The 13934-nt window shown below is 48.0% G+C and overlaps 2 protein-coding genes across 2 annotated transcripts in view; one reads left to right on the top strand and one right to left on the bottom strand.

Moving 5' to 3' along the window:
• LOC135637026 (protein MIS12 homolog) overlaps positions 1 to 4187 on the top strand; it is a 6901-nt gene extending 2714 nt beyond the window's left edge. Inside the window, exons 4-8 of the mRNA XM_065149350.1 lie at positions 1 to 69; positions 160 to 298; positions 1099 to 1236; positions 1311 to 2349; positions 3656 to 4187. The exon at positions 1 to 69 is cut by the window's left edge and continues 21 nt beyond it. Coding sequence (XP_065005422.1) covers positions 1 to 69; positions 160 to 298; positions 1099 to 1236; positions 1311 to 1369 — 405 coding nt within the window. The 3' untranslated portion in view covers positions 1370 to 2349; positions 3656 to 4187. The remainder of the gene's footprint in view (positions 70 to 159; positions 299 to 1098; positions 1237 to 1310; positions 2350 to 3655) is intronic.
• Positions 4188 to 4660: 473 nt separating this feature from the next.
• On the bottom strand, positions 4661 to 8633 carry LOC103982432 (protein unc-13 homolog). The gene is made up of 5 exons (XM_009399353.3): positions 7822 to 8633; positions 6719 to 7603; positions 6175 to 6636; positions 5908 to 6094; positions 4661 to 5833 (listed from the first exon to the last, which is right to left on the bottom strand). Exons 1-5 carry the CDS (start codon positions 8287 to 8289, stop codon positions 4824 to 4826), a joined length of 3012 nt encoding a protein of 1003 aa, XP_009397628.2. The 5' UTR covers positions 8290 to 8633; the 3' UTR covers positions 4661 to 4823.
• Positions 8634 to 13934: the final 5301 nt, after the last annotated feature.

The following is a 13934-nucleotide window of genomic DNA, read 5'->3' as shown; positions in this document are numbered from 1 at the left end:
CTTCAAGAAGTCTTGTCAGATCAAGAACTCGATTCTCATTTGGACTCTTTGAGAGAAAAACTTGCAGCTGTAAGAAACTCACTATCTTTGTGGTATTATCAATATTTTAGTTCTTTTTTAAAAATTGTTTCTTGCATGGAACTAAGTTGACTTCCTCAGGCGGGGATGGAATCTCAAGCGCTACATAGGGAGATCAATTTGTTGGAGATGCAGTCAACTGCTGACAACAAATACAATGCTTCTGTTGCTGAGGTGCAACAACTATTTAAGGAACACTCGGTGCATCTGATGTTTCAAGGTTTCTTTATTGTCATCTTGATCCTTCACTGTTCTCCAATTTGCTTATCAGACTTGTAGCTTCTACATGTTTATCATCATTCTTTCTATTGTGTCAACATTCTTGACCTTGCCCAGTGTCTTCTTTCGTTTACTTATGCCATTTTTATCGTTTTAAAAAATGGATGGGAAATGTTTTGGATTTTTGACCTTACATGCTAGACATTTAATTGAAAACATTCTTCCATTGTGCAGGAGATGGTTTTCAATGTGTTTTATTTATGTCATACACACAGTAACACTTGTATTACTTGTTCGTAGAATCTAAATCTCTATTTTCTGTGACTTGGAGCTCTTGAAAATACATCATGTTTACATGTCTGAACTGAGAAAAGAAACTTAGTGTTGTATGAGCACATCTTGTGAAATGGAGAGTAGGCAGAAGAGTGTTTGCATCTCAAGAGTGTCTGAGCTCAGCATATTGAAATAAGAATATTAAATGGACTTTTTTTTCGCTGTTTATGTTTAAACTGTCAAACTTAAAATTACTGGGTATTAAGAATTCACAAGTTATCAAGTTGGACACAGATATAAATTGCTTAATTTTGACCAAATGCATTTATGATTGCCTGGTGAAAAAGTGAACTAATGGATGCACTCCAAAAAACGAATATATGTTATCGTATTGTTTCAACTAATTCAAACAAATTAGCATACAGTGCAAAATGATGGAACACTCTGCATGACAGCTTATTTATATGGTCTGTTCCATCTGCCTTTTTATTATTTTATATGTTGTTACTGTATCTGCTGTTGTTTCAGAGTTAGTAGAATCAGCATCCAAACTGCATCAGAAAGTAGCTGCTGAACTAAAGAGCAAGAGGTTGGGAGATATGAAACAAGATGGGGTTTGCAAGAAGCACTGTTTGAGCAGTGGCAAACAGATGGTTCCCGACACAGGTAATTTCTTCTATCTTAAACAAATTATTCAAGGACAAAAAGGTTGAAAGACATTGATTTACATATTTTTGCAGGGATTTCTTCAAGTCTTGAGGATATTCAAGAAATTGTAAGCATTTTAAAGAACACATAGTAGTGGTTTTTTATCATTTCAAAACAAATGTTGCACATTATCTTTCTCTATCATGCTGTCTAGTTTTCTGTACTATATGTCATCTTATGCTTGGTTTTTGCCAAACAAGCTAGTAAAGATATTCAAGAAATCGTAAGCATTTCGAAGGAACACATTATGCTTCTCATATCATGTTTTATTTTGATGAACTATATAACATCTTGATGCTTGTTTGTTGCAAGAAATAGCTAAATGTCATAGTTGCAATCACTAAAATTCCAGCTTGTTGTTTAAGAGAATTTTATGGCTTATTCATTAAGAGAATATTTATGTATGAAACGGAACCGAAAGTAAAATAATCTCATATTATCAAGGATTGAAAGAGTCCGATTATATATGTTGATTTTGATTCATAATTAAAAATTTTAAGTTGAATTAACAACAAATTATCATAAAAAGTGGAAAAAAAAATCCTTATCGTACAAAAGATCTTTATATTCATAATTAGTATCCTGATCTTTATATTTTTAAAAGTTACATTAAAATTCTTATAATCTCGTTATTTTAATTTTTTTTTTAATTTTTTATTATGTATAAGGATTTTAATATTTTATTTTCGTAAATATAAAATTCATAATATAGTTTAAAAAAAATATAAGAATCAAGATATTAAAATTAATTAATTAAAAAAATAATATATAATTAAACCACTTAACTTGGATTGATGTTGAGAGGACACGGACACAGGACCAATGTGGTCCACTCACCGTTGCGGATGCCTCTTGTGCATCTGTCTGGTCTCCAACGCGCTCTGGAATTAGCAGTATAAACAAGCATCAGATTGCAGTGTGCAACATAGACGAGCGTGATCCGATGATTCGAGAGAGGAGGCTAAAGATGATTCTCCTAAGCACCAGGGGAAAGAGAAGGATGCATGCACTGAACTGGCCTTCTTCGTATCGTCCGTCGCCTGTGATTGACGTTGGCCCTCAATCGTCCCGGTAAGAATTTTGAGAAACCGATCCAATTTGATCGTTCGATTCGTTCTTTGCGTTGTTTTTTCATTCTTCATTTGATTGTTTCGCTAGCGATTTGAAAACCTTTTCCAATTTCTTACCTCTTCGGTCGAGAATAGTGAAACTACGGAGTTTTCTCTCGTTTTGGTTCCATTTGATTGGCATTGGTTGGTTACAATGGATCTTTCATGGTTACTTTATTTCCATCTTGATTGTCATACTATTCTTCTCTCCTAATTTGGACGGATAAAGTTCTAGAAATTCTATCTTTGTCTGTCTCGTGATTGATTCTGGCATTAGGGTTGGGAAGTTACGGTTCTTGATTAGTAATTTTCTCAGGCTTTTGCGTAGCAAAGATGTGGAACGATGGATTGAGGATCTTAGGGTGTTTCCGAAGAAGTGGGATGTGGATATGAACTCCTCCTCCTTCAGCTAAGGACTAAAAATCCCACTTCAGTTTAGGGTTGGGGTTTTTGGTGGCTGATGCTAATCCACACGGTTGTGATGATAGTTACAAGAAAAAGGGTATGGAAGATCCTTTATGCTACTGAAAACCTTTGAAATTGGAAGAATCAATGTCTTGGTTGGAGGAAATCGATTGCATGAGAAAAAGATGAATTTTGCTGGACTCCCTTAGGTTTCCACTGAAGCTACCCTTTTTGTGCTCTGGTCCACCTCAATACTTTTCATAGAATACTTGTGTACATTAAGTAGATCTAATTATGCTTCTTGATTGGTAAATATTCTAACTCTGCTTCTCGATTGGCGCAATCTGGAGATATTGATTTTACAACTGTAGATGGACACTTCACTTCAAGATGAAAATTTGTAGTCTTGGAAAGAAGTATTTGAAATCAAATCATCCATACCTAAATGTACCAGCTAGGCAAGCGAAGTCTGATGAAATTGCCGGTGCAACGAAGAAGATCTAAGAATTTATCAGACAACAAAATTATACTGCTCGGTAGTTTGACTAGTGATTTTGCCTAGCATTGAGGTCAATGGCTGAAATAGTCCATTCATCAGACAACCCTAATTAGTTGGGATCCATGGTTTGGAATTCTTCTTGTTTGGTTCTCCATCATTGTCCACCTGTTATGTCCGATTACCTTAACCTTCTCAGATCATGCATTCACCTAAATTGTCTGATCTGTTCATGAGGTGTTATGCATTGACCTCATACAAAGTTCGATAGTAATCATGTGGTCATGTTTCTCTTTGTAGCCATGAGCAACTAATCTTAATTTCTTTCTTGTCCTTCAAATAATGTAAACAACTTATGCCGGTCCAGAAACCATTCCAATCCCTGGCCGAACCCGTATGAGTCTCAGTTTGCGAGGCATGTCGGCTGGCATGGACCAAAGAGAAGGAGAGAAGAGTGGAGGAGGAGCTGCTGTTGATAGAGGAGAGGGAGATAAGAACCTGCTGTCAACGGCCTGAAGAACATACGCCCGGCAAGAACCAAAGAGAACGAGGGAGAGAAGGAAAAGAGGAGGACAAGAAGAACTTGCTGTTGACAAAGAAAAGAGAGAGAGGAACTTGTTGTTGATAGCTTGAACTTGCTGTTGAACTTTCTATTGATAGTCATCTTGAACCCGCTGTCAACCCTTTTCGGAACCTTGTTACGAACCATGACCATGATGAGAAAATGTGATACACATTATCAAACATTATTAAGTATGAAATACTTGGCTATGGAAAAATGAACAAAACCTAGTAGGGTCTTTGCAGTCATTTTATTGAAGTATTTCCTTCCACACAATTGCTTGAGATGTAATTATGTGTCAATCAATCATGCTAAGTGGGTTATAGTTCTTTTTCTATACTACATTGCTGTCCTCACTTCAGATGCTTGTTTTGTAGTGTTATCTGCAGTTCTTTCCACTCATCAAGCAGGCATCTCACTGGAATATAGATTTGCTGGTTTATGACCATCAACATTACTTGTTTGGTAATCTTTTTTGTTCATTGGCTCATGCAAAGCTCGAGCACTAAAATATAAGCTGACTTGCATTATGTTTTGGGGTAACAGAAGAATTGGCACAAATTATTAGTATCAGCTGACTGATGAAAGACTAAAGATATGTAGACCTAAAAGGTTGGATGCAGATTTAGATTAGGACATCAAATCCACAAGACATCTCTAAGAAATAAGATTACTGAAGCCAAAACCAAAAGAAACATGAAAGACAAAGATATGTAGACCTGAAAGCTGGGAGAAGTTTTAAGAGCTGAAAGATCTACCTAAAGAAACATGAAAGACTGAAGATGGTTAGGTTGCCATGAATCACTACGCTTTTTATACTTTTGATTTCTAGTATTAACTTTGTAAATGAGTACTGTTTAGTTCATTCAAACATAGAAAAGAAGAAAAAGGAAAAAGACATGCTCACAGAAACCATAGCAGCCACTGTTAACGTATGATACAAACTGCGCAGGCCATCACCTGTGATGTTCTTTCACCGCCGCTTGGCCAGCTGAAACGTTCGCTTCAGGAACTCGTTGGCCATCTCGTCGTCCCGGTGGCACAGCACCCTCAACACCGTGTTGGGATCGGCCCGGTTCCACCTCCCCGTCGTCGGGGGCATCGGCACCTTCGGCCCCTCCGCCGTGTCGGTGCTGCCGCCGCTGCAGAAGCCGAACCCCACCAGCCCGCTCGCCTCGCACGCCGCGATGCTGAAGTCCTCGATCAGCCTCTCCGTGGGCAGGGCCATGAGCGCCACGATTCCCTCCACCACCTCCGCGTCCCGGTTCACCACCTCCTCCGCCACCAGCCCTTCCCCGCAGGTGCAGAACACCCGCTTCAGGCTGCGGAAATCGTCGACCACCGACTCGTAGTCCGCCCGCGCGAACGCCCGCTCGCTTCCCCCGGCCAGTAGCACCATCAGGAACGCCTCGAACGACGCCTTCATCACCTCCTTCACCGTCAGCGGCTGCGCCCGGTCGGTGAGGATCGACACCAGAAGTGTCAGGTTCTGCTTCAGGATGCGGAGCCCGGGTTGGATCCTCGCGTCCGTGACGCTCTCCACGTAGAGACCGTCGTAAAACGAGTGGCGCGAGTCGAGGAAGATGAGGCGGTAGGCGGCCACCTCCGACACGTACTGGATGGCGGATTGCACCGAGGAGCGGGCGAGACCGAAGTGGTGGGACGGGGCGAGGCGGCGGTTGGCAGCGGTGTGGCGGCCCGTGGGGGACGGCCCGCTGCGGGAGAAGAAGGAGAGCGACTTGTCGAGGGCGTGGAGGTGGGCGAGGACGTAGTGAAGGGTGTTGAGGCGGATGTAGAGCCGCTGCGTGCCCCGGCTGGTGGACGGCCGCGGGTGGTTCATGTTGGTGATGCCGTCCTTCCCGTTCGAGCGGCCAATACCGACGCTGCAGCGCACCGCCGCCCTCTTCCATAGCCTGACCAAGTTGGAGTCCTGGTTGCACCTCGTCAGTGGCGGGAGGCTGGGCACGTAGCTTTGCTTGTTCCCTGCGAGTAACAACGAAACGATTGAGCTCACTCAACGCAGGTCTTAGCAAAGGGAAAGAGGCCACCGTACGTACCACACGCAGCAACGAAGGTAGTGTACTCCTGGAAGATTGTTTCCAAGCCATCGGCGAGGTCTTGAACCATGTCATCTCTGGCTCCCACAGGGATCTCAAAGAACTCATCCACGGTCACCTTGGCCAACTTCATCAAATCCATGGAAGACTGAGCGTAGGGCTCGTTCTTCGACCTCGGCATCCAGCTCTGCAAGCAACAACGTATCCCTCAAGCAATCAACATCACACGATGCTTGCTGTCGGTCTCAGGTAGCACAAAAAACTTACCTCTGTTTCTTTTGCTCTGCTTAGGCATTCCTTTCCGATCCTCAACCTTTCGTCGATCCAAGTCTTGAGGAGGCCTGCGACAATGGAATCCACATCATACGGGACCATCTCCCTCACCACCCCCTTCCCTCCGTCTTCGCAGTCGGCGGAGTCCTCGACGACCATCTGGACCAGCAGCTTCTCCAACTTGCCGGCGGATTGCAGCACCCGCACCAGCTCGTTGGTCAGGCACGTGACCTTGGACAAGTACTGCTTCAGAACGATCCCGAAGCAGCTGTGGATCGTCACCACCGCGGCCGCAGTCGGAACCTGATGCCATTTCCTCAGGACAGGGCTAAACAAATCCTTCTCGACCAGCGCCAATTCCTCTGTTTCTTCTGCAAGCTGGAGAAGGATGTTGCTTGGATCGTCGTTTATTCCCACGATCACGCTATCGCCGTGGGACGCTCCATTCTCCAGTATCTGTCACACGCAAGCATACCAGAGGACCATCAACATATGAATCGGAAATCGGGATGCATGGATTGACTGCTAGAATTGGCACCTTGGCGAATGCACTCCTCATCGACGACCTTATGTAGTAATCTACCCGGTTGACGGATGGATCTATCGCCGCCTGACCGTCATCGTCGACAAGACTCGCCCCGTTGTCCAAAGGATCCTCGCCGATGATGTTCGTCGTGGAGAGTGCCAAGGAGACTATGTTCTCCATGCTTGCGATGGTTTCCTTGTCGAAGCACTCATGGTAGTCCAACACCTTCGCCTCTGCCCAACTCTGCATCACAGTCAGTGCGCCGGACAAGAGATTAACGTAGTTAGCATCGCGATCGGCCTTCTTGGCGTTGCTGGCGACCTCGACCAGTGTTGCTAGCGTGGCGCACAACAGGTCGGGCTCGATTTGCCCCGTCTCCAGATATCGTTGGAAGAACAACCACGCGAAGCAGACATTGTGGATCATCTTGTTGATGCCCAAGGTGGACCATGTCTTCTTCATCAGCTCGATGAGCTCGTCGACCTCATCCAACACCACGGTGTCTTCGCGCAGGTCGAAGATGGAGTGCAGGAGAGCGAGGTAGAGATGAACGTTGAGCGGGTAGCCGTCGGCCCAGTGGCATACTTCAGTGGAGGCGCCACTGGAGCTCCGCCAAACCAAGGCGACGACGGCGTTGCAAAGGTTACGCATGGTTTCCGAGTTCTTGCTGGTGTCGATGGGCTTCAGCTCGCTCGCTCGGATGATCTCTAGCAGACGGGCGGCTGCGGGGCTGTGGCGGTCTACAGGGACAGACGGGTATAAGATAAGGCCTGCTTCGAGGATCTTGAGCTGCCGCCGTTGCCATTGGTGGTATTCTTGTGCGTCGTTGAATTCAGAGGGCTTTAGCTGGCGAAGGAGCTCCAATGGAAGGATGATCGTCTCTGCTTTTCTTCCCACCTGTTATCATCAGCAAGAAAAATGTCATCATGGAGGTGCGAGGGAGGAGCAATCCAAACCCTTCCTGTATATTGAAGATCGATTTGTGAAGCAAATGGAATGAATACATATCTTTTTGTTCATTAAGCCTTAATGGATCAACGCAAATGTACAAGGGAGCAAATCTAGAGGTTATGTGGTAAGGCTGAGATGGATGGATGCATGCATGCACGAGTCACCTGTCCGACGAGGGTCCTCATGAGGGTCTTCCTTAGCCGGCGATCGCTCTGCTCCGTGACGCGCATCTGCAGCCGCATGATCTCCGCGGAGGTCATCGGCCGCCTCGCCTTTCCGGGCGAGTTGGACCCGCTGGACATCCCCGTCGTCATCGGCGACGACCGCCTCGCATTCAGCCCCAGCGCCTTCTTGATGCGGCTCCTGGCCACCGTCATCCCAGACGACCCCCACTTGGGAGACCCCTCCCCGCCGGCGCCGGTGCTGGCCGGCGACGACGGGTAGTAGTTCAGGGAGCCCCGGCTGCCGCCGAAGCCGGGGGAGGAGCGGCACGTCATGAAGAAGAGCTCGTACACCGCCTCGCGGAGGTCGGTCCGCGTGAGGGGGTCGATCCTTCCGAAGGGGCACTCGAGCTCGAGGCTGGGGTCGGTGTCCGAGCGTGAGATGGAGGAGTGGGAGTGCTGGCGCCCCATGCTGCGGTAGGTCAGGCTACGGCGCGCAGGGAGAAAGAAGAAGAAGGAGACGACGACGACATGGAAGGCTATACCTGCATGGGAGCAATTGGAAGGCGTGGAGAGAGAGAGAGAGAGAGAGAGAGGAGAGAAGAAAGGATAGGTAGTCGCCTGGACTTTAGATTTATTTGCAGTTTTGTATTAATTTATATGTTTATTGTTGGAATTTTTGTGATGGGAATGAGAAGGTGGGGGAGACGAACTAAGAAAGGCAGCGGAAATGGAGGAGCATGAGAGGGTGAGATGTGCCATCGAGCTGGCTACATGTTTCAGTGCAGTTTCCTTTACATACAATTACATTTATGTCCCTCTTTTTATGTGCCCACTGACTATTATTTCAAACTAATTTGATGATAAGAACTCGAGGAAACTTTTAGGTGTCTTCTAGATTTATCAGTTTGGACAACAAATGTCTTTATTTTGGGTAAATTATATTTTATTTCTTATTTAAATTAATTATTAATAATTGAGATTTTATTATTTTATTATTATTGTAAATACTAATAATTACTATGAGTAGCGGTTGATTCGAGTTTTTTTTTGGATGGATATTAATCAGAGAGATATATTATTAGTATTATTATTATTATTATTATTATAAAAATAAAGTCGTAAATCTTAATTATTTTGGATATTATTTATAGCAAATTATATATTCAATGTTTAGTACTTAAATTTTAATTTATGATTTCTATTAAAATCATTTTACGTATTTCGTTACTTATTCTAAAATTAATTATTTCATCTCTTCTATCCAGATATTTTCTTACGATTTTTTCTCATCTTATTATCAATCAAAATGATACCTAATTTATTCACGAATAAAAATATTTTTTTCTTAGTATCTCCACATATTCATCTCAATACTTTTTTCTCGATAACATATACTTTATACATATATTTTGAGGAATAAAAATATTTTTTTATCTCATTTTACCTCCCTCAAATAAAATTCAAATCCTTCCATAAAATGAAATACAATTGATTAATGGCTAAAACACTATGTTGAGACAATGGCTTGGCGTTTATAGGAATTCATTATTTGATATAACATTCTATTTAAAGTGAAACTCTATCTTCCCTACTGATAAGTTCAAAAGACAAGAATCATAATATTTAAAAGTCGTAAAAAAAATTAAAAATTGGCAAAGAGATTTGATAGGTGGAAATCGAACCGACGGATTATCTCCATCTAATCAACATCTACCAATGCATCATTTCCATATGACCGACACACCACGTGGAATTAGAATCCATCTAATCAACTATCTACCTATTTATCCAAAACATCATCTCCACATGATCGATACTTCAATCTTCAATCTTATTATATCGACACACCACATGGAGGTTGATAATGTGCCACCAATATAACAAAGTGTTATCCCATATTTCTATATTTGATGAACAATTTTATGATTACATTAATGGTTAGACGATAAGTATAATCGTTTTCGACATTAATCCTATAAAAAGCCCTTCACTATTGTTGGTGTAAACAACTTTGAGCCGTGACTTCGGGCCGACGCGGCTCGGTTCAGGTCCGGAAGACGAGGATCTCCCTAGGGGCGCTCCTCGAGCCCGCTGAGGAGGTCGGGGGCGGTGTCCGATCGAGACGGTGTAGTCGTCTCTGCCTGCAGGCCCGACGGGGACCTTCGGCTTCATACCTGCACAAAGGTCGGGTCGGGGTGCTCGACCCGACCCTTCCGACGATCGAGTTAGAATGAAGATGTGGAGGGGATTTCAAGAGAAGAAATGTTTCAGTGTGTGTCTCCCTTCCTCTCCCCCCATTCTCTGATGAACGAGAGGGTATTTATAGAGAAGCTTACTGTTGTTTGATGTGCCCGCCTGCAGGAGGCAGGCTGATAGCGTCTGACATGTGCGTTGGCTTGGCGTGAAGAACCGAGCCTTAGTAGGTGTTAATGCGCCTCGGCCTGTGTTCCGGTCCGTTTGATCGGGTGCCGTAGCGTCGATCGAGGCGTGAGGCGTCGACTGACGTCGGTTGAGTCTTATCATAATTACTATCCTCATCATATTCCCCCCCGGAAAGAAGCTATGTGTCGGTCGTTATAACGGGAGTCCGAGACATGACTTTAGCTTTTATGGCCGCGCAAGCACGGTCTCGGGAAGCATGGAGCCGAGGAGCACGACTCAGTCGGGCTGGCCGCGCAGGTGTGTCTCAGGGAGCATGGAGCCGAGGAGCACGACGCAGGCGGGCTGGCCGCACAGGTGTGTCTCGGGAACATGGAGCCAAGGAGCACGACGCAGGCGGGCTGGCCGCGCAGGTGTGTCTCAGGGAGCATGGGGCCGATGAGCACGACGCAGGGGGGCAGGCCGCGCAGGTGTGATCTCGGGCATCATGCGGCCGAGGATCACAACGCAGGCGTGGTCGCGAGGGTCATGCGGCCGAGTAGCACGACGCAGGCGGGCAGGCCATGTGAGGTGGAGTCGAGCAGCGCATGGTCGAGGGAAGTAGCTCGGGCGAGAGACAACTCAGGCGGGTGGGCTGCACTGAGGTGGACTCGGCAGTGTAAGGCCGAGAAGCTCGGCGCAGGTAGGTTGCGACCGAGGGACCCCGCTCAGGCGGGCAGGCCGCTCTGAGGTGAACTCGGCAGTGTATAGCCGAGAAGCTCGGCGCGAGCAGGCTGCGACCGAGGGACGTGACCCAGGTGGGCAAGCCACCCTGAGGTGGACTCGGCAGGGTATGGCCGAGGGGCTTGGCGCAAGAAGGCTGGCCGCGCAGGTGTGTCTTGGAGAGTATGGAGCCGAGGGGCACGACGCAGGCGGGCTGGCCGCGCAGGTGTGTCTCGGGAACATAGAGCCAAGGAGCACGAAGCAGGCGGGATGGCCGCGTAGGTGTGTCTCGGGGATGATGGGGCCGAGGAGCACGACGCAGGCGGGCAGGCCGCGCAGGTGTGTCTCCGGGAGCATAGGGCCAAGGAGCACGACGCAGGCGGGCTGGCCGCGCAGGTGTGTCTCGGGAACATGGAGCCAAGGAGCACGACGCAGGCGAGCTGGCTGTGCAGGTGTGTCTCGGGAACATGGAGCCAAGGAGCATGACGCAAGTGGGCTGGCCGCGCAGGTGTGTCTCGGGGAGCATGGGGCCGAGGAGCACGACGCAGGCGGGCTGGCCACGTAGGTGTTTCTCGGGGAGCATGGAGCCGAGGAGCACGACGCAGGCGAGCAGGCCGCGCAGGTGTGGTCTCGGGCATCATGCGACAGAGGATCACAACGCAGGCGTGGTCGCGAGGGTCATGCGGCCGAGTAGCATGATGCAGACGGGCATGCCGCGTGAGGTGGAGTCAAGCAGCGCATGGCCGAGGGAAGTGGCTCGGGCGAGCGACAACTCAGGCGGGCGGGCCGCACTAAGGTGGACTCGGCAGTGTAAGGCCGAGAAGCTCGGCGCAAGCAGGCAAGACACGCAAGCGTGGTCTCGGGCACCATGCAGGCGAGTAGCACGACACGGACGGGCAGGCCGCGTTGAGGTGGATCTCAGCAGTTTATGGCCGAGGGGCTCGGCGTAGGCAGGCTGCGACCGAGGGATATGGCAAAGGCCGGGGGACTCAACTCAAGCGGGCAGGCCGCGCTGAGGTGGACTCGGTAGTCTGAGTCGTTCGGGTGATCACCCGACATTCCGGGACCTCCTTCTAGCGCCAAAATGTTGGTGTAAACAACTTTGAGCCGTGGCCTCGGGGCCGACGCGGCTCGATTCGGGTCCGGAAGACGAGGATCTCCCTGGGGGCGCTCCTCGAGCCCGCTGAGGAGGTCGGGGGCGATGTCCGATCGAGACGATGTAGTCGTCTCTGCCTGCAGGCCCGACGGGGACCTTCGGCCTCGTACCTGCACAAAGGTCGGGTCGGGGTGCTCGACCCGACCCCTCTGACGATCGAGTTAGAATGAAGATGTGGAGGGGGTTTCAAGAGAAGAAGTGTTTTAGTGTGTGTCTCCCTTCCTCTCCCCCCATTCTCTGATGAACGAGAGGGTATTTATAGAGAAGCTTACTATTGTTTGATGTGCCCGCCCGCAAGAGGCAAGCTGATAGCGTCTGACATGTGCGTTGGCTTGGCGTGAAGAACCGAGCCTGAGTAGGTGTTAATGCGCCTCGGCCTGTGTTCCGATCCGTTTGATCGGGTGTCGTAGCGTCGATCGAGGCGTGAGGCGTCGGCTGACGTAAGCCGAGTCTTATCATAATTACTATCCTCATCGGCTATATTCTTAAATCTCTCTCTAGCTAATTATCCTTTCTTGAACTCGATATTTGATCGAACTCCCAGAATCTATAATAACTTGAGCATCAAACGGCTTAGTCAAGCATAAATCTGATGTAGCTTTATCAGATCTTAGCAGCACAAGTGAGAGCAATCGCGTGACGAGAAGCACACACCCGCTCACTCTGTGGCATAACATCATACATCTATCCGTCACTCGACAGCACATTCTTCAACGAAAAAGAAGCACGACGGCATGAAGAACAGCAGCGCAATGAGTAAAAGCTACACTTTTCACCATTGTAAAGCAAAAGCCACATCAAAACTCTGAGTTCTGACCCAGAAAACTTCCATCAACGACTCGGTGAAAGGACGAACCCATAGAGAAGATGAGAAGTTTGCGTGCCTTGCTTTCCTGATGAGATTCATCTTACTGAGCCGAGCCATCTCTCCGGTCTCTCGTCCATACGGCAAGCTCTTAGAATCCAGTTTGACCGTCAACGCACGTCGCCAGCCTCGCGTGCTGCCCTCCCATTGGGTTAACGCGGCCTCACATCCGAAGCCAACGAGCGAGTTGGGAGGGATTGACCACGCCAGGAATACGAGCCCCCTCCGCTTTAAGCAAATAGGACACCTCGGCGTACGAGCTCGGCGGCTCCGCGCCCGAACCCGACAGAATCAGGCCCGCGAATTTGTTACTGGGCTCGGACCCGTTGGCGTCCCACCGCTTCCCCAAGAGGGTCCCCCTCGTGAGAAACTCGTGCGACAGGCACCCAGCAAGGAGCCGGTTGTCGCGAGCCGGCGCCGGCCGAGAACGCTCGGACCAAGCAGGAGATTCGGCGCGAGGGAAGTCGGACTGGTCATGTCCTTCCGCTTCCTCCCCGCGCCAATTGTCGCATCTGCGGCCCGGACGTGGCTCGACATGACGGCGACGTCTCGGCACGCAAAAGTAATCGAGGGACAAAAAAGGGGAAATAGAAGAGATCAACAGGTGCAAAAGGGTAAGAAGGAGAGGGCGCGTGACCACCAAGAATCTGGCAAAACCCGCCGTTATGACGACGAGCAGGCGGAGGCAGCCGCCGAAGTGTCACGACCTTAGCTGGTTTTGCCTAAGGCGTGCGGCACCCTCGCGCGTCCGTCCGCAAAGGTCAGCCTCCCCGAAGCCTCCCATTGTCCCTTAGGACCAACAAAAGAGAGAACGGGTTAAAGAGAACGCCTCAATCGGGATCCACAAGCAAACATGTCCGAAAAACACTTCATAGACAATGCAAATTACAAACAGACTTTACAAGCTCTGAATAGTTGCACAACAAAGGGTAAAATGGTCCATTACAGATCGAAAAGCTCTCGCTCGTGTCCACTTGACACAACCTTTATTTACAAGCCTAAAAAGGCCAC

Source organism: Musa acuminata, chromosome BXJ3-4 (assembly GCF_036884655.1).
Source record: "Musa acuminata AAA Group cultivar baxijiao chromosome BXJ3-4, Cavendish_Baxijiao_AAA, whole genome shotgun sequence".
In the NCBI taxonomy this organism is placed as follows: Eukaryota; Viridiplantae; Streptophyta; class Magnoliopsida; order Zingiberales; family Musaceae; genus Musa; species Musa acuminata.
The sequence above is the reverse complement of the archived record's forward strand: the minus strand, read 5'-3'. Positions and strand labels throughout refer to the sequence as shown.